Here is an 18,989-nt window from a genome sequence, read left to right on the forward strand (position 1 = left end):
GGAGGCCCGACCTGCCAACAAGCGCCCAGGGACCCCAGCCAGAGATCCCACTGTCCTCCCCACGGGCTGCAGCCATCCCTCGAGAAACCAGAGTCACTTTGTCAAGGGGAAGCCACAAGTGGGCCCACTGCAAGCATGCAGCCTCGGAGATGCACAGCCCACAAACGAGGCCCAGGTTGAGTTAAAACTCAACAGGGAGAAAGCAGCTAACAAAAAGCTAACTGCCCAGTCTCCTCACATATGAGCCAAATGATCAGGAAATAATGGAAAGCCTCCACTTGAAGAAGAGAAGATAACCAGCTAACACTTACCTGACAAGGACTTTATAGTGACTACCATAAAATGGCTCCATAAGCAATTACAAATTCTGGAGGACAACCTAGAAAACTTCCAGCAAAAAAAAAAGTTTTAAAAAGTGACAAATATCCAAGTGAAAACTACAGTAATACATTTAAAAACTCACTGGACAGGCTCAGGAGCGGGGTGGGGGTGACAGGACAGAATCGCCCAACCTGAGGTCAAATCCATAGCATCCACGGCTCTCTACAGAGTGGAAATGGGGCTGGGGCAGAGCCGGAGAGACCCGCGCCACGGAGCAGCGGAGGAGAGAGCGCTGCCCAAGCATGGCTAACCATGCAAACCCACTGATTAAAAACTGGGCAAATCCTGGCTAGGATTACCTCGAGAAACCATGCCACGACATATCAGTCAAACTTCCAGAGCTAAAGACAAAAGTACCTGGAAGCAGCTGGGGAGACAGGTGGCCCACAGGACCCCACCAGCAATGGAAGCCGTGGAAGCGGCAGTTTTCAAATGCTGGAGGGAAACACTCCCTGACCACAAACTCCACACCCAATGAAACTATCCTTAAGGTAAAGGGGAAACAGAGACACTGCATATAGAGGAAAATAATTTGTGTCCAACAAACCTAAAGGCTAAAGGAAGTCCTCCAAAGAAAAGAATATGAAAGAAGGGATCTTGGAGCATCCGAAAGAAAGATGATGAAGACTGGACAATAGGATAAACAAGACTACCCTTCTCCTTTGCATTTTTAAAGTTCCATACAATGAAAAACAAAAACCACGCTGGGCACCTGTGATCTCAGCTACTCTGGAGACTTAGGCAGGAGGACTGCAAGTTTGAGGCCAGCCTGGGCAACTTAGTGAGAAATGAAGAATTAAAATAAAAAAGGAGAGGCTGGAGATGTAATGCAATGTGAAGACCCTGGGTTCGATCCCAGTTCAGGGTAGAAGAGGGGAGAAAAAAAGGAAACAAATAGAAAACAAATGATAAAATGTCAGCCTTAAGTCCTAACACATCAATTACATTAAATCTAAATATACCAATTAGAAGACATACATCAGCAGAGTAGATTTGTAAAAAACATGGTACAAGTACATGTTTTTCACAAAAACTTCATTTCACATTCAACAATGGGCGTTTGAAAGTAAACTAATATGAAACGACATCCCATGCAAACATTACTTAAAAGGAAGCAGGAAAAGCTGCGGTGCTCCTATCCATGGGGACCAAACCACAGATGTGCTGTCTCCCTACGCAGACAGAGCTGCGGCAGGGGCGAAGTCAGCAGCAGCAGGACAAGCAGTGGCGCCCAGCGACAGAATCGGCAGCCTTGCTGCTCTTGCACTCGGTGCCATTACTGAGCATCCTGAGCTGGACCCGGGCATGGGGACACCACAGCTCCGGACCGAGGCGGGACAGCTAGGGAGAGGGGCAGGTGACACCTCCAGAGGATGCGCTGAACTCCAGATGAGTCCCTCCCAGCAGGACGTGCAACCTCATTGTGCAACTCAACTCGACTCACCATTCACAACTTAGGGGTTATTTCTGTGATGTGCCATTTAACTGTTTCAGCTGTGGTTGATCACAGGTTCCCACAAAGCGACCAGCACAGATGAGATCTGCACAATGACATCTGATAAAACAGCAAAGTACTAAAGATAAAGAGGGACATGAGAGGGTAAAAAGATCAATCCCTCAGTAAGACCTCAAAGCCCTAACTGGACACACCGGACTGGACTGCCTCACAATACAGAGAAACAGCTGACAGCTGAAAAGAACAACAATCAAAGCTCCAAGTACTGTTAGGGAGGTCAACACCCCATCAGCAATGTCCAGAACACCAGAGAACCATGGATGTTCCCCAAGATGGATGTCCATGAGAGCCAGGATGGACCCCAAGTGAGCACAGACCTCTGCATCCAGCTGCCAATACCCAATGAGGCAGCACGATCACTTCCTTCAAATAACCATGGAGTAGTCGCCAAGCCAAAACAGACCACATAACAAACATGAACAAGTTTAAAAGACAGAAATCGAAGTATGTTGTCTTGCTAGAAAGCAACACGAAGTCACACTAGAAATGCTAACAGACATAGCAGGAAGGTCTCCATCAACCCTGGGAATCAGACCATGAATAACACTTGTGTCCCCACTGAGGCAGGGCCTGCAGGTGGTGATTAAGGGACAAACAGGACAGCACCTGTCTGAAGTGGCTGAGGAAGCCTGAGCGCCTCCCACCACAGCCTGTGAGTAGGAAACGGGCCTCAGCAGACCCCAGTCTGCCAGTGCCCTGGTCTGGAACTTACAGCCCCAGAGCTGAGCACTATGTCACTGCCACTCACTAACTCCCCAGCCTCAGGTATTTGGTAAAGCAGCCCAAACAGACCAGGACAACGGGTCAAAGAGAAAGCAGGAAGAGGAAGGGGAATTTTTAAACCATACACAGATCTGCCACCTGCCTTGCAGCTGCAAGGTCCCAAGTTCAATCCCCGGTACCAGAAATAAATAAGTAAATAAATAACCATACACAGAGCTATCGACACATGGGCCGCAGCTAAGGGGCTACTGGTGGCACTAAGCACTTACATGGGAAAAGAAGGATGTCTCAAATCAGTAGCCAAGCTCCTAGCTCAAGAAACCAGAGACAGAAGGGCTAAGTGCACCCACACCAAGGAGGAGGGAGGCGCGTGTGGCTCTGGGGAACCTGACATGCTCTGCCTGGTTATCCCAAGGCCCGTGTCCGGCCACAGCGTCCCACCAGTTTTACAAGAAGTTGCCACTGGGAAGCTGGATAAAGGTGCCCAGGCCTCAGAAGTGTTCCCTCCCACTGTGTGTTAATACAATTATCTCTCAATGAAAAGTTTAATTTTTTACAGTTAGCCAAGATTATAAAAATTTCACAGAAACAGATGTTCCAATGGCTATGATCATTAGTCATCAAAGAGATGATGCTGAGCCACAGTGAGACAGTACAATCCAACACTCCCACGGCTAAAATTAAAAGCTGCCAACACCAAGGGCCAACCAGGGGCAGAGCGGCCACAACACTAACAGGCTGCTGGGCAACAGCATTGCTGCTCTGCAAATTACTTCCTTCTAAAGCTGCATCTGTCCCAGGACCTGGCGCATCCACACCTGGCGACTCACGAAAACATCTGTCCAGGGCCAGGGATTTAGCTCAGTGGTTCTGCCGCCTGCCTCACAAGCCCAAGGACCCAAGTTCGATCCCCGGGACCAAAAAAAAAAAAAGAGAGAGAGAAAAGAAAACATCTGTCTACACAAATGCTCGCAACAACCTTATTTATAATGGCAAAAAACTGGAAGCAACCCCATAATCACCAAGAGGAAAAGAAGTAAACCTCGGGCAAGCTATGCCATGCAGTTCGACTGTCACCCAACAAAAAAGACCTACACCCACAGGAAAGCCTCAAAATGCTATGCTTGGGCGGGGTGCAGCGGCACATGCCTGTAATCCCTGCTCAGAATGCTGAGGCAGGAGGGTTAGTGAGATTGTCTCAAAACTGAAAATGTAAAAAGGGTTGAGGTTGTAGCTCAGCACTCCCTGAGCTCAAGTTCAATCTCCACTACGGTGAAAAAGCAACACCTGTGTGGAGTGCAGGACGCTGGATGCTCAGCTGACAGGAAACTCCAGGAAGGCAGGGCTAATCTGCAACAGCAGCAGCAGGTGGGGGAGCCCTGCTGGGACTCGTGGGGAACCCAGGAAGGATGAAAGCACTTTCTCTCCACTGTGGCAGTGGCCACAGCAGCATGCAGCTCCTTTAAACTCACCCAACTATGCTCCGAGATGGGGTTGGTGGCACTCCTCAAAGTCCAAAATAAGTCTGCACTTTACACCTACAGCGGAGCCAGGCCCAGAGGAGCACACCTGTCGTCCCAGAATTCAGGAGGCTGAGGCAGGACTGGCTTGAGTTCGAGGCCAGCCTAGGCCACACAGAGGGTTTAAGGCCAGCCTCAACTGCAGAGTGAGACTGTTTCCAAAAAAAAGCAAAAAGTCCTCCAGTGGGCAGTAAGCACTGTGGCCGCACAGAGACTGAAAGCCCCAACTTCAGACGTCCTTAACTTCCTCCAAAACCAGCAAGGGCTCCCCAGTTCAACTCGAGCAACCCAGGCAGGGGTGGGCCAGTTCCCAGTCAGCCACGACACACTCCCACACCTGGCCCCGGGCGCTTCATCCACCTAAGTCTGCCATCCCCACGCCAGCCCTTCCCTGTGCGTGATGCGCTGGCACCTGCCTGCCCCGTCCCGGCCTCAGCCCTCACTCTGGAGACTCCCCTGGGGAGCCCCTGTCCTTCCCGTCCATCCTGCTTCACTAAGTAAGTGGTCTTTGCATGCGCCCAGCCTGTCCCTGCTCAGCTTGGGACCCTGCAGGACCCGGCTCACTGCTCAGCTGAACCACAGTACCCAGTAACTTGGATGTGTTGAGTTCCAGCAACCGGGGACGCTTAAGCAAACGCACAGGTGGTGCCGACTTACACAATTTTTCAACTTTCCAATGGTTTGAAGGCAACATGCACTCAGCAGAAATGTATTTGCAATTCTGATCTCTCCCCAGGCAAGCGAAATGCCAAATGATAGCACAGGGTCACTGAGAAAACCACAGCCTACAGTGTGGCGCCACCTCTGGCTGCTGTTAAATTAAAAAGCACTCTGGACTTCACAGTATTTTCAGTCTGCAGTGGTTTTACTTGACATGACCCCCCCAGTCAGAGGAGGAGAATCTACACAAGCAAAGGAGACTTTCTTCAATCGCCAACACCAACCTCGAGAAAAAAATCAGCTGGGTGTGGTGGGGCAAACCAGTAACACCAACACTCTAGGGGGCTGAGGCAGGAGGATTACAGACTCAAGGTCACCCTGGGAAACTTAGCAAGACCCTGTCTCGAAATAAAAAACAGAAAAAGGGGCCAGGGATTTAGCTCAGTGGTTCCGCTGCCTGCTTCGAAAGTGCAAGGTCCCAAGTTCGATCCTTGGTACAAAAGAAAAAGAATATTCCAGCAGGAGGCGAGCCCCAGCTTTCCAGCCCTGGAGACCTTGCCCAGAGGTCCCGCCTGGCTCCGCCCCTCAGCCCCATCCAGGCGCCCCTCTTGCAGCCCTCCTTCCTTCCTCCGTGTGCGTGCCAGCAGAGCAGTCCCTGCGGGCTGCACACCATAAACAACCCGGCCTGGACTACCTCCAAGACCATCGGCTGACAGATCGCCCATCGTGCCAGTCCCAGCCCCTCTGCCTCAGCAAGGGGCATCTGCTGTGCCCCTCCGCCCTTCACAACCTGGCACCCTCAAGCCCCCCTGGCCTCCCTGTGCACCAGAAGCTCCCTCTGGTGCTCCACTGGCAGCGCCAGGTGATCCACAGGCCTGTGGGCACCTGGCATTCCTGTTTCCTCTCTGTGAGGCCCTGCGTCTGGTGGGGATCTTAATCAGCCACGCACATGGCATCACTAACTGGCCCTTTTGCATTTCCTGTAACAGCAAACAATGCAGCTCACTGGCTTCATCCTGACAGTGAGGCACCTCCACAGGGCCACAAGAAAGTTAGGAGGGCCCAGGAGCTGCTTGAGGATAAGCATAACAACAAAAAATGTCCTGCCCCTGGACAGGATTTGCCCAAAGTCCGCACCCTGAAGCACACTGCCAGTGGCCAGCCTCTCAGTCGCTCATACTTAAAAGGGCTAGAAGGAGGGGATTAAAGACAGACGCCTGTTCTTGGTTAGTATGCAACGTGGGCAGCTGGACAGGAATGAGAATGTGCACAAACCAAAGCACCTCCCGAAACTGAGTGCGGCCACCAGGGCAGAACTAGAGCACACCCCCCTTCTCCACTCCACAAGCCCTGGGCACACTGCACAGAGGACCCTGCACTGCACACCTGAAGCTGCTCCGGCCCCCATCCCGGAAAAGAACAGCCCACTCCCTTGCCAAGAACAACAGAAGACTAGTTCAACACAATCCAAACTCATAAACCCGTAATCTGAGCAAGCCGTCACCTAGCACGGCAATGTGCTTCTGAATCAGACTCGAGCTGCTGGGGTCCGGAGCAGCCTGCCCAGGGAGAGGGGTGCCGGGGCCACAGCTCCTCCCCACCAGGGTCACGACACCACACGCGGACCCCCGCCCGCAGCAGTGAAGCAAAGCAGAGTGCAAAGGGCCACCGGGGCTCCAGCGCCGACCTCCCTGAGACCAGAACCTGGCCCACAGGCTGCCGGGTCGGCAGCTGAAATGACTGGCAAGATTGGGAACAGCAGGCAGGCGGGGGAGCTGGGCTGGTGGCACCCTCAGCCCCTGCAGCCAGCGTCCTGGGGTAAGGAGAGGACCAGCCCTGTCCAGGCCAGCACTCACCGCAAGGCAGACCCAGGGCAGGGGTCAGTCGGCTCCCACCAGGCTGCACAGCAGCTGTCTGCACTCAGAGCCTTCCCACGCCTTCCCTGCTCCTCCAGCACTCCAGCTCCTCGAGGGGGAGCAGAGCTAGTACTCCCTCCCCACTGCCTCCTGAAACCAAGGCCCAGGAGCGCAATATACAGCAGTAGCCAGCTCGACACGCTGTAATCCCCACACTCAGGAAGCTGAGGCAGGAGGACTGCCTTGGAACAACTACACAGTAAGAGCCTGTCTCAAAACAAAACAAAGCACAGGGGACCAGAAGCAGAAGCCGGGGCCGCCACAGCCGCAGGCCACACTACCTGTTCTGTAAAATAAACAGTACTTTATGTCTTGCCTTTAAATTTTCTAATCAATGTATTGCAACTCTCACCCAAACTGTCACCACACGCTCACTTGCAGCGAGCAGATGCCTGCTTACAGATGTCTTAAAGTGAACAACTTTCAACATGTCCGATAAATTAACTTCCAAAAGCATTAAAGCCAGGCATGGTGGTGCACACCTGTAATCCCAGCACTCGGGAGGACTGAGAGGTCAGAGCCCCCAAGAATACTACACAGCCAGTTCCAGGCTAGCCTGGCTACACAGCAAGACCAGTCTCCAAAAGAACAAAACATTTCACAATTAAAAATACTAATAATTAATACTGTCAACAAAACTCAAGAGTTGGTCAAAAAACAGAACAGAATGGGAATCTAAAAATAAAAGCACAGATAGCCACTGGCTCAGCTGTGGCACCGGAGTCCAGGGCACTGGAGGAAATGACTGTACCTGACCAGGGCCACAGCCTTCGGGGCAAGCACAGGAGCTCGCCAGTCCCTACACATGGCAGCCCGGGGACATGGCCTCCCTCTGGCAGCCAGCCCTGGAGTGTCAGGTGCTTTCGGTTCCCATGCAGGACAGCGGGTGGTTTACCCTAGCAACCTAGAGAACCACTGTGTGATGGGTGAGGTGTCTAAGCCACCCCGATCCCCACAGCTGGTTCCCCACTGGGTATCCAGGCCGAAAGCCAAAGCTCTGTGTTCAACAAGGGGCAACCCAGAGAGTCCTGCACGGAGGCTTGAGGAAGAAAATAAAGGGGCAGGAAGTCTGCAAATCCAGCAGAAACCCCTCCCCATCCAGTCTCCTACCCCACACAGGGTAACCACAAGCTCACATCCAGGCCACAACCCCACGACCACAGCACAAATGACAAGCTCTCCAGCTGAGCAGAGCTGAGCTGAGTCGCATCAGGCATCTGAATGGGGACTGCCCAGATTTGTGATCCAAATGAAACCGTATCTGCTCCCCTTCTGAAGCTAGCTACAGGCAGAGGCCTCACTTAGTAGAACTGAGTGAGGACTGGACTGCTAACATGGGTGTGACGAGTACTCTGCTAGAACAGCGAGGTCACCCCAAGTCCCAACCCCAGGATGGAGCCAGAAGTGGTGGTGCACACCTATAAGTCCCCTGCACAGGAGGCTGAGACAGGAGAATCACAGTGAATCTGAGGCCAGCCTGAACTACACAGTGAGACCCTGTCTCAAAAATAAATAAATGTGGGCCTGGGATGTAGCTCAGCAGCACAGTCCCTGGCTGGCAAATGTGAGGCCCTGAGTTCAATTCTCAGTACCAAATAAATAAATGATAGCCAGGCATGGTGGCACGTGCCTGTGACCCCAGCACTTGGGAGGCTGAGACAGCACAACTGCCACTGGTTCAAGACCAGCCTGAGCTATACAGTGAGTTCAAGACCAGCCCGAACTACATAGCAAGATCCTGCCTCAAAACAATAAATGAATGAAAGAAAGAAATCCCACAATGATACCTGGTCTTCAGTTCCTGCTTCAGCTTCTAGTCCTCAAATGTCCAACTCTTAACAATTCCAAAACTTCAAAGCCCACAGTAGTATCAGATTTTTGATTCCTATCTGATGAAGCAACACGTACCCCAGAGCAATCTTGACCTGCAGTAAGACTAGGCCAGTGGCAGTGAGCCTATGGCATGCATGCCACAGCGGGCTGTGTTCGTATCACTGAGATCTCCAACAGGTTCCCATCACTGGACCAGACCAACCAGACACAACACTGAGACAAACACCTCCACAGAGCCCAGATCCCAAGCTGAATGCTATGGCCAGATATAACAAAATAAATCACAGTCACCTTGCTAAAAATAATAGAAGTGCTTTTTATAAGCATTTGTAAGTAAGTATTAGAAGGCTGAAGCCATTCCCACGTGTACAAGCTTAAATATACACACACGACTGAAGCCTTGTACAAGAGCCCAGGAGCCGACCCCAAGAATGTGCCATGTTTAACAGCAAAAACAGAGAAGTCAGCACCCACGGTGGGCAGGCCCCAGTGAAATACTATGAAAGTGCGGAAAGAACAGGAAGTTAGAATGGAACTAGGAAGAGCCTCAGAACATAATGCAGCTTAGAAGAATCACTATGAAAGGTGCAAAGCCATGCAAAACCCAAACCATGCAGTTCACTAATGTAAAGATGCATGTTGAAATGTAGGGAAAATCAAAGCCTGACCCACACTGGGTATGAGCAGGGGGAGGAGTGGGCATCCTGTCTGCACAGGTGAGTGCGGAAAACTGCCAGGCACCTGGGGCCCACTCCAGGATGATTTTCTGAGGTGTTTCCCATCCATGTTTTCAACTCTACTTGGGTGCTTTTGGAGACAGGGTCTCGCTGTGTAGTTCTGTAGTTGCAGCAATCCTCCTGCCTCAGCCTCCACAGTGCTGGAATTACAGCTCCACTTTTTAAAATCAGATAAAGCAGCCGGGTGTGGTGGCACTCACCTGGAACCCCACTCCCACACTCAGGAGGCTGAGGCGGAAGTGCCATGAGATTAAGGCAGCCTGAACTACATAACTACAAAACCTTGTCTCAAAAAAACCAAGATACAAAATAAAATCAGATAGGTACACAGCAGCGGTTCTCCACCACTACCCAGAACTTGAGTGAAGTTCAACAGAACCTGTAAACAACTGTAAAGCTGAAAAGTGTAAAAGGACAATCTCCAGACTGCTGCTTACACATCACAAAAACTGGTTCGAAACAAAGCTGTGTGTTTAATCCCTGTTTGTCCTTGGCACTAACTGGAGGCCGCTGGCTGCGGCATGACGCCCGCTCAGCAAGCTTCTACACTGGCCAACTACCCCTTTCTGAAAGTATTACTCCTGCCTTGCAATCTTACTCTAGAAGCGGAGTGCTTTCACCAGAATAAAGGCAAGGTGTACTTCAAATTAAGGCAATTACACCAATACTGACCCTTAATTTTGTCTGAGAGAAAGCACCTGAAATGCCTGCAGAGCCCCGGCAGGGCCAACCCATCAGGGCACCCCTGGGTCTGCCGAGTTCCTAGGACAGAAACCAGAAACCAAAGCTCCTTAATCCACTACACACATTAGGCCGCACGAATGGGACTCCACGGCAAGGTTACCTACTTCTTCACAACCCATTAACCAAAGGAGATCACGCTGGCTCGCGCAATTCACACAACAGCAGTTTCTACCTGAGGGAGCCCACACCCCCGGCTTGGTAAGTACCGCATCAAAACAGGAATGGACGGAACCAAGGTTGTTCCCTTGGAACGCAGGCCTCCAGCGTCCCCGGCTGCTGCCTCCCTGTGCTAGAGGAGACGGCTGGGGACAGCGGCCATCGGGTGAGGGGTCCCTGCCGCGCTCAGAGCCAGGGGGCAGCGGGGTCCGGGAGGACAGCTGAGGAGGACCTGCGCGCAGGACCTCCCCAACCGGGGCCTGGGCGCGGCCGGCCCACAAGCGCTCGTCCGGCGCGGGAGCCAGGGCGAGGAGTCGCAGCGCCGCGCTCGCAGGGGGAGGGCGCCCGGCCCGGCTGTCACCCGCCGCGTCCCTCCCTCCGCCGGCCCGGCCTGGATCCCGGCCTCCGGGCCCGATCCCGGCCCGCCGCCCCCGCCCACCTAGGCCGTAGGCCTTGGCGCAGATCCACTGCAGGTTGGCGGCGATCTTGGCCCGCGCCGCGTCGTAGCGGTCCAGCGGCACCAGGTCGGCGCCGTCCGGCGGGGCCTCCATCCTCCGCCGGCCCTCGCGGCGCCCGCCCTCTGCAGACAAAGGCCGCGGCGGCCCGGCCGCAACAAAGGCGCCGCCGCTCTCCCGCGCCGGCCCGCGGGGCGCACGGCCCTCGCTTCACGGCCGCCGCCGCCGCCCAGGCTGCTGCTGCATGCTGCGGGCGCCGAGCCGAGGCCGAGGAGGGGCCGGGCGGGCCGGCTAGGAGGGCGCGGCGGGCGGGCGGGCGGGCACGAGCCGGGGCCGGGGGCGGCGGCGGCGGCGGCGGTGGCGGCGCGTGCGCGGACCCTAGAGACGGCTGCTGAGGCGACGGCCAACGGGCGGGAGCAAGCGCACCGCCCCACGTCACGCAGGCGCACAAGGCACCACCCACAGCCCCGCCCCTTCCCGCAGGCGCAGTGGGCCCCGCCCGCGGCCCCGCCCCCAGTCCCACCCCGACCCGCCCCTTTCCGCCGGTGCGGTAAGCACACCTGGGCCCCGCCCCTTCCCGAGGAGCGGTGCTGGTTGCTAACCCCGGGTGAGCCTTAAGTCTGCGCCTTGGGCTCGGGTCTCGTAGGCGCCAGCCAGCAACCTTCAGATGCTTGGGCCTCCGTTTGGCAAACGTTCTGCGCCAGAGGAGGACGGCGCGAGGGGGCCCCAGGAGCCCAGGGTCTGGCGGAGGAGGGCCGGGCGCGGCGGACGTAGAGCAAGGTGCGGACCAGGCCTGGGCGAGGCTGTCGGGCAGCGCCTTCTGGGCAGGGCGGCAGCGCGGCAGCGGGCAGAGCCTGAGGCCCGGGCGGAGCCGGGGGCGGGGAGGCCGAGGAGGTCAGGCCCTGTAGCCGGTCCTGCTGGCTGGCTCCCTGCAGCGGCTTCGCCACGGCTGGGGAGGCTCCTTGGTCTGGCTCGCCGCAACCGCGCAGCACCGGTTTGTGACTTCGAGTAGTTTCTCGGTGCCCCCCAAGGACCGGCTAAACTCGCGGTCAGGTCTTAACAGCTGCCTCGTTCGCCCCGTCTGCGGGCCGCTGGGCTCTGACTGCCCTGGCCTGACCTCCGGTACGGCGTTGCCGGGCAGTGCGGGAGACGGGTCCCTGCCTGTACCTGACCCGAGGGAACATCCATCCACCGCCGACTGGATTTTCACAGCTGCCCTCTATCTGGGGAGAAGTTCCTCTGTCCCGTCTGCAGTGTTTTTATCATGGAACGTTGCATTTCGCCCACTGCTTTCTGCCTCCATCTACCGATTACAGGAGGTTTATTCGTTCTATAACGTGTCTTCCTGGATAACTCGACTTGTTCATAGTGTCTAACCCTAACCCTGTTTATGTGTTCTTGGATTCAGTTTACTACATTGTTGAGAATTTTCATGTCCATGCTCATAACAGATAAGGGTCTGCAGTTTTCTTGTGATGTCTTTGGTTTTGGTATTAAGTTACTACCGGCCTCAAAATGAGTTGGAAATATTCCTTCCTCTTATATTTTTCAGAAGCTTGTGAAAATCTGGTATTAATTCTTTAAGTGTTAGGTAGAGTGCGCATTGAAGCCCTCTGGTCCTGGGTTTAGCGGAGTACCTTCTAATTGCTAATTCAGTCTCTTCATTTGCTACAGGCCTATTACAGTTGTCTGTCTTCTTGAGCCAGTCCCATGGTTTGTGTTTTCTGAGAATTTGTGCATTTTGTCTAAGTCCAGAGCAATTCTAGAGACAGGTAGGAGAGGCCAGGGCAGTGAGTCGGGCACCGCCCGGAGCTTGGTGTGTGACTCCGGATCCAGTGAAACCCTAGCTTCCCTGACAGGCAGCTTTGCGGAACAGTGAGGACAGGAGGACAGGAATCCCCAAGATGAGTACTCGAATTCCTTCCAGTTTTGCTGCAAAGGAGAGCAGAGAAGAGGCCATAACCAAGGGGAGACGCTCACGCTCACGCTCAGCATGCCAGATGCTCCCTGGACACTGCAGGAGGGAAGTCTGCCGGCAGAGGAGGGAGCCGCACCACTGGTGTCACGTAACTGGCAGGATCCCAGGCTCTTCTTTTCCTCCCAGAGCAGCAGGACAGGAGGGCAAGCTGGGGCCAGGGGCCTGGCTGGCTGAAGGGCAGGATAGAGGGACCACAAGTGGGAGGGGACAGATGGAAGCCAGGGACATTGTCTGGGCTACAGAGATGGAACACGGTGCTGGCAGCATTCCCACCTCCTTGGGAGACATCGCAAGTGGACGGGAAGCCAGTGGCCCAACCTGTGTCCCCCCACTGAGAACACTGGAGACACCAAGGCAGAGCTGTGGAGGGATGTGCAAGGCTGGGTGGGTGAGACACTGGACCGGGCAGGGGAGGGGACAGGCAGAGGACCCAGCAGCCAGAGGTCGCTGCTGGGCTTAAGCAGCAGAGAACAGAGAGGAGGAAGCCGGCTTGGGATCATGGAGCTGCCATGGCCAGGGTTTCCAGACCTGCACATTTAGACCTGCTTCTGACACGCTGGAGAGACTGACAGGGCTCCAGGTTCGGGTTTGGGTTTGTTTTCATTTTTCGACATTATTCCCTTAGGAAATCCTCAGCCTAGCATTTGGTGTATCGCTCACGTCTACCATGGGAGCCAGCATCTTCAACCTAGACCTACAGGCGAATTCTGCCTCAGCCATGCAGGACAAGCCTGCTGCTGAGACTCGGGGTGACACAAGGAGCCCAGAACACTTGGGATTCAAGAAGTTGCTTCTCCTCTAGCCACTCCCTGAACCCTCGGTCAGGATGGAAGCAAAACCTTGATCCCAAGCAGAGTAGTGTCCCTGTCGTCCACCAGCCTGCAGCCCAGAGCGGAGCCCTCCAGTATCCACCAGGGAGGGTGGCAGGCACTCTCTCCCACATGGGCGGTAGGGGCTCCCTGGACAGCCTCTGCCCTGCCTTTGGCAGACCTCGAAGAGACTCAGTACTCTTCCAGCCCCTCGGTCTGCTTTCTAGGCCTCCGACCTGCTTTCCCTTGTTTGTAGGATTCTCTGAGCACCCGTAGGATTCAAAGCCCACATGGAGGCTTAGTGGAATGTGTGCCTAAGGGGACAGAGTGGGACTGCGGCACTGCTCGGGCACCCGGGGGCACCAACCAGCTGCCAGAACCGGGGCAGGGGGTCGCACAGCGTCACGCTGAGTTCCCAAACAGCAGAATAGGCAAACCCAACCTTTATTAACTTGGCAGTTGTCGCTCCTTTATGAAAGTGGAAGTGACATCTTCACATTTTTAGTTCTGATCCCTAAGTCTAAAATTGTGCTTTGATCTTGGAATGTAAAGAGGCAAGAAGCTACGAGCAAGGTGCAGCCTCTCGAGGGCATTTTACCCACTCCTGGCTCGTCACAGTGGGCAGTCTGTCCTCCCAGACTGGCAGGCAGTGCCCGGCGAGGCCACTGTGAGAGGGAAGCAGCCATTCTGGTCACCTCTGAGTGCACAGTCAAGACCCAGCAGAGCAGAGAGAGGCCACAGGGTGGAGAGGCTGAGGGCTGGACGGTGCGCGGCTGACCTGGAGCAACCGGTGCCCGTGTCCCACAGCGGGGCTGTAGATGTATGTGCACACGCGCGCTCACAGATACACACTGAGTGCTCACACTCAGAGTTCTGGTTTCCTCCCACTGCCATGGTCTGGAGAGATTTCAGGACGCGCTTAGGCCTACATGACAAGTTTGGGTTAAAATGGGGACCCAGAGCGTGTTCAGACCCGTGGCCCTCCCTGGCACTGTGCAGGCTGGGACATGTGACCTGTCCCCTCACCTCCAACACAGCCAGGCCCACCAGGCAGGATGGAGACTCCCCAGGAGGCCACCTGAGATGGTCCTTGGAGTTGGAGGCCAGCCTAGGCAAGAGCCAGACCCCCTCTCAAAAGCAAAAAGATGCGGAATTTTATATTGTATATATTTTGCCACAACTTTAAAAATACATATGCTAGGGGGCCAGGGATTTAGCTCAGTGGTTCTGGCACCTGCCTTGCAAGCTCAAGGACCCAAGTTCGATCCCCAGTACCAAAAAATAAATAAATTTTTTAAAATAAAAATACATATGCTAGCTGGGCGTGGCAGTGCGCTCCTATAATCCCAGCACTCAGGAGGCTGAGGCAGGAGGATCCCTGGGAGTTCGAGGCCAGCCTGGGCTACATAGTGAGACCTTGCATTAAAAAAAAAAAGAGGTGGGCAGGTCAGGGATTTAGCTCAGTGGCACCACACCATGCCTGCCTTGCAAATTTGCAAGGTCCTGAGTTCGATCCCTGGTACCAAAAAAAAAGGTAAAACAATAAATTTTACAAATTAAAAAAATCCATCTGCTGAACCTAAAACTTCAGAAAGAACTGTGGGTTTTTTGGCTTTGCTGTTCGGAGCCAGGTTGTGAAATTTGAAACTTCAGTGACTATGCAGTAGATCCTGGGTTCGCCTGTGACCTTCCAGGGACTGCACGCAGGAGCCTGCCTCGAGGTCGTGGGTCACCGTGCGGCACAGACCCGGAACCTGAGGCTGTCCCCATGGACTCAGGCCACCCTCCTGCCTCAGCCCTCATCTCACCAATGGCCGTTCTTAGCACCAGGGGATGACACAGGGCCACGGCACGAATCACCCAGTCTGGCAGACGCTCCTGAGAAGAGGGTTCTCGTGACACCCTTGGGAGGACTGAGCTGCGGTGACGGCCACCCAATGAGCAGGACACAGCTGGCTGGAGGCCCCAGCCTTGCCTTCTCTGTGTGCGCGGTGCAGCCCCTGCTCAGCGTGCACAAGGCCCTGGGTTCCACCCTAGGGCAGCAAAAAGGAATATTCTGTTCCAAAAGAAGAGAAATTCTTTTGCTAAGGAAAAGCAAGTCCGGCCTTTCTTGTCTTTGATGATGGTGGCATGAAGGTGTTGGGTGTCCTCCTCCCTGTGTAGTCAGCACTGCTCAGACCAGTGTGGCCCTGTCCTCCCAGCCCGAGGTGTCCAGGGCGTGAGGGCCTCCACAGGCCCAGCCCTGGGGGAGGCGGCTGCTCCACTGGCTCTCAAGGTCATCCGGGGATCCTGGGTGCACTCTGGCTCACTTGAGTATCAAAAGTGGCTGCCATGGCAAATGTTTATGTTATTTTAGCACAGTCAACAAAATGGGGAGCAAGGAGAAATGTTCTCTGAGGTCAGTCACCTGCATCCAGCCTGGCATCACTCCCGCCTCAGAAGCCCCAAGGGATGAGGTGTGGTACACATATCTATAATCCCAGCACTCTGGGAGGCTGAGGCCGGAGGATCAAAAACTCAAGCCCAGTCCAGGCAACTCAGCAGTTCAGAAGCTTCTGTCAAAACAAAACCCCAGGGACATCAGACAAGAACTGGTAGACTCGGTCAACAGCAGCCAAGGGGCGTCAGAGCCAAGTGTCATGGATGGAGGGGCATGGACATGGGTCCAACCACACAATGGGCTGAAGGAATACAGTGAATTCCTGGAAAGGAACGAAACACCAGCCTATGCCAGCATGTGGATACAAAGCCAGTACGGAACACCACTGCCTGATCCCCTCCACGTGAAATGTCCAGAGCAGACAGGGAGGCATGGGTAGGGAGCAACTGCCAGACAGCCATGGGGTCCCCACAGGGTGATGACAGTGGCAGAGCCTGGCAGCCTCTGTGAATGAACCAGAAACTACCAAGTTGTACCTCACCACTCTGGGAATTCTCTCAGTTAACACAGACAGGTGCAGGCCTGGCACCCGCTGCTCCCAAGCTGAAACAAGAGGTTCTCAAGTTCCAGGCCAGCCCGTCAACTCAGTGCAAGGCTGGGGACGTAACAAGGTGGTTCAGCACCTGCCTAGGATGCGGGAGGCCTTGGGTTCCATCCCAGTAATGCAACAGCCACAGAACCCACCGGTGAACAGTCAGAGCTCACCCTGCTGCCACAGCAGGTCGAGGAGGTGCTGGGTGCAGCCAGGGCTTCCAGGGCCGGATAGGTGTCCAGGCCTGCGGCAGTGCCTGAGGCCTGCGCCTGGGGAGGACTAGTCAGGCCAGGTGCACTCTCCGCTAGTGGGAACAAATCCTTCAGGTGCCTCAGGAGTTCAGACTGGTTGTACTGTGACGTGTGGGATCAAAGGTTTGCATTTTACTTTCGGATCCTCGGTGCTCCTCCCCAGGAGGAGGATTTTACTTTCTTCATCACAATGGGATGCGGGTTTCACTCTTCACCACTCTCTAGCCTGGCCTGAGGGAATAACTCGGGTGAACCCGGAGAAGGCCATTTCTCAGGCAGAGCGGTGCCAAGCACAGGTGTGCACACAGAACAGGCCAAGCTGTTTGCCCAAGACTTGGGTCATTTCCCGTACCTAAGTTTTACTTCAAAATTTTAAAATACTTTAAATCCTTAAATACTAAAGGAACCATTTCCACACAGGCTTAAAACATGAAGACAAATCACCCCAGGCCTGGCAGCACCCATGAAGCAGCCAGTGCGATCTGGAGCCCTTGCCACGGTGGCACTAGAGGGGACTTTGCCGCAGACATATGGATGCACGGGGCCCAGCCACCCCCAGATCTGGCCTCACAGCACCCTGGGGTCCTGGACACACACAGCAGGGCTCGAAGTCTCTCCCCTGAGGAGCAAATGCAGACTTAATTTAAGCTTAAGTGAATTAATTAATTTAAACTTGAGTTCTCCCTTGTGACAGGAATTAAATGCACCGAATGAGGTCTGGTCAGGCACAGCTGAGTACTAAACAGTCACAAACCACGCCATCAGCTGAGACTTCTCTGCCATCCAGAAGGCTGGCTCCACTGCCAGCTGCTGCCCTCCTCCAGGACCAGCCCCCTGGGACCAGTGCCTTTCCCAGGGGCCCCTGGCCTTCCCCTGCTCCTCGCTGCCGAAGCTGCTAGCCGGTGCTCCTTGTCAGTGCTGGGTCAGGCATCTGCACACAGAGGGCCCGCTGCATTGAGAGTGTAGTGCAGAGCTCCTCTCAGGTGGCTGCAGCCTGTGCCCAGCTCTGCACCCGCAGCCTCCAGCTTGCCCGGCCTCCTGCAGCCAGAACATCCCCTCCCACAGAGCACCATGGCCAAACAGACCGAAGGAGCCTGCTTCCTTGTCAGCAAACAGTGGACCACACAGCCCAGACCATGGCATCAGCCTGGGCTCCAGCCTCGTGGCAGGCGGGGACACCTTGGTGTGGATGTGGATGGTGGCAGGTGGATAAAGTCCCCGTGGTCTGGTGCACCACTTCTGGGGACAGGTGACCAGGCCACACGTCACACCTGCCTCTCCTTGGGATGTGGTAACCTGGGCAACGTCTCCACTGGGATCTCATGAATTTTGGAGACAAAATGCTCCGAGAAGGATAAATTTGCAGACTAATGCAGGCCTGGCCTCGGTGCCCTGAGGCTTGGCGCAGACGCACCCACACCTCCTCAGGACAGTGGACTCCCACAGTGCCTGGTTCCTGAGGAGACAGGTGCGTGGGGAGGGCCCGCTGGCCCAGAACTCACCCATGTGCTGTTGCTTCTGAAGCCAGAGGGGCCTGTGTGGAGGGGGCAGGGCGACCCAGGTCTGAGCAGAGCCCCAGCTCTCGTCCCCAGGCCGGGCCTCAAGCGGGTGCCGCCAAGTCCACAGCTGCCACGGAAGGCAGCTCCTCGGACCCTCCAGGCTCAGGAGCCCTCACCCCTGGAGAGGGGCCTTGATCTTTTTCTCTTTTTTGGTGGAACTGAAGAGTGAACTCAGGACCTATGCATTGAGCTACACTCCCCGCCCCTTTTTAATTTTTTATTTTGACACGGTTTCACTAAGTTGCTAATCCCCAGGCTGGGCTGGAACTTGTGATGCCTCTGCCTCGGCCTGCCAGTGCTGGGATCACAGGTGTGCGCCTCCACACCCAGCTTCCAATCTTAACTGCATTAAATGCGTTCACCGATTTGTGTGGTCACATCCACCTCCAGAACCTTCGTCTGAACAAACCACCACCGTACCCAAACGCTGAGTCCCCACTCCACACACCCTGCCCACGATTCTGACTGGGGACCTCGTGGGGTGGGCTCCTGCAGGACTTGGCCTGTGACGGAGTCCCCAGTGTCTGCACGCCGGTCAGACTCCTTCCTGCCCCCGGGCCTGTGGTCTTCAGGTACACATGGTCCAGCTGCAGGCTCTGGCTGTGCCTCTCTGGCTGCTGGGAACCGTGCAGGTGTCTGTGCGACACCAACCCTCGCTCTGCTGTCCAGAATGAACACAGGCTGCTGGGCCGGCCATTCGCAGGGCGGAGAGCTGAGAGCTGCTCCCGGAAGAGTGCAGCAGGCAGCCGCCAAGCTGCTGGCCATGGGCAGGGGCCCCG

The 18,989-nt window shown here is 55.1% G+C and overlaps 1 protein-coding gene across 3 annotated transcripts in view; it reads right to left on the reverse strand.

The window, feature by feature from the left end:
- Camsap1 (calmodulin regulated spectrin associated protein 1) overlaps positions 1-10,964 on the reverse strand; it is a 48,809-nt gene extending 37,845 nt beyond the window's left edge. The window contains exon 1 of one of the 3 annotated variants that reach the window (XM_004848877.4): positions 10,626-10,964. In XM_004848877.4, coding sequence (XP_004848934.2) covers positions 10,626-10,737 — 112 coding nt within the window. In that variant the 5' untranslated portion in view covers positions 10,738-10,964. The remainder of the gene's footprint in view (positions 1-10,625) is intronic. The other 2 variants (XM_004848876.4, XM_013073832.3) reach the window with 2 other exon arrangements.
- Positions 10,965-18,989: the final 8,025 nt, after the last annotated feature.

Source organism: Heterocephalus glaber, unplaced genomic scaffold (genome assembly GCF_053883595.1).
Source record: "Heterocephalus glaber isolate CG9 unplaced genomic scaffold, H.glaber_assembly_v1.0 deba00001479, whole genome shotgun sequence".
Taxonomy (NCBI): domain Eukaryota; kingdom Metazoa; phylum Chordata; class Mammalia; order Rodentia; family Bathyergidae; genus Heterocephalus; species Heterocephalus glaber.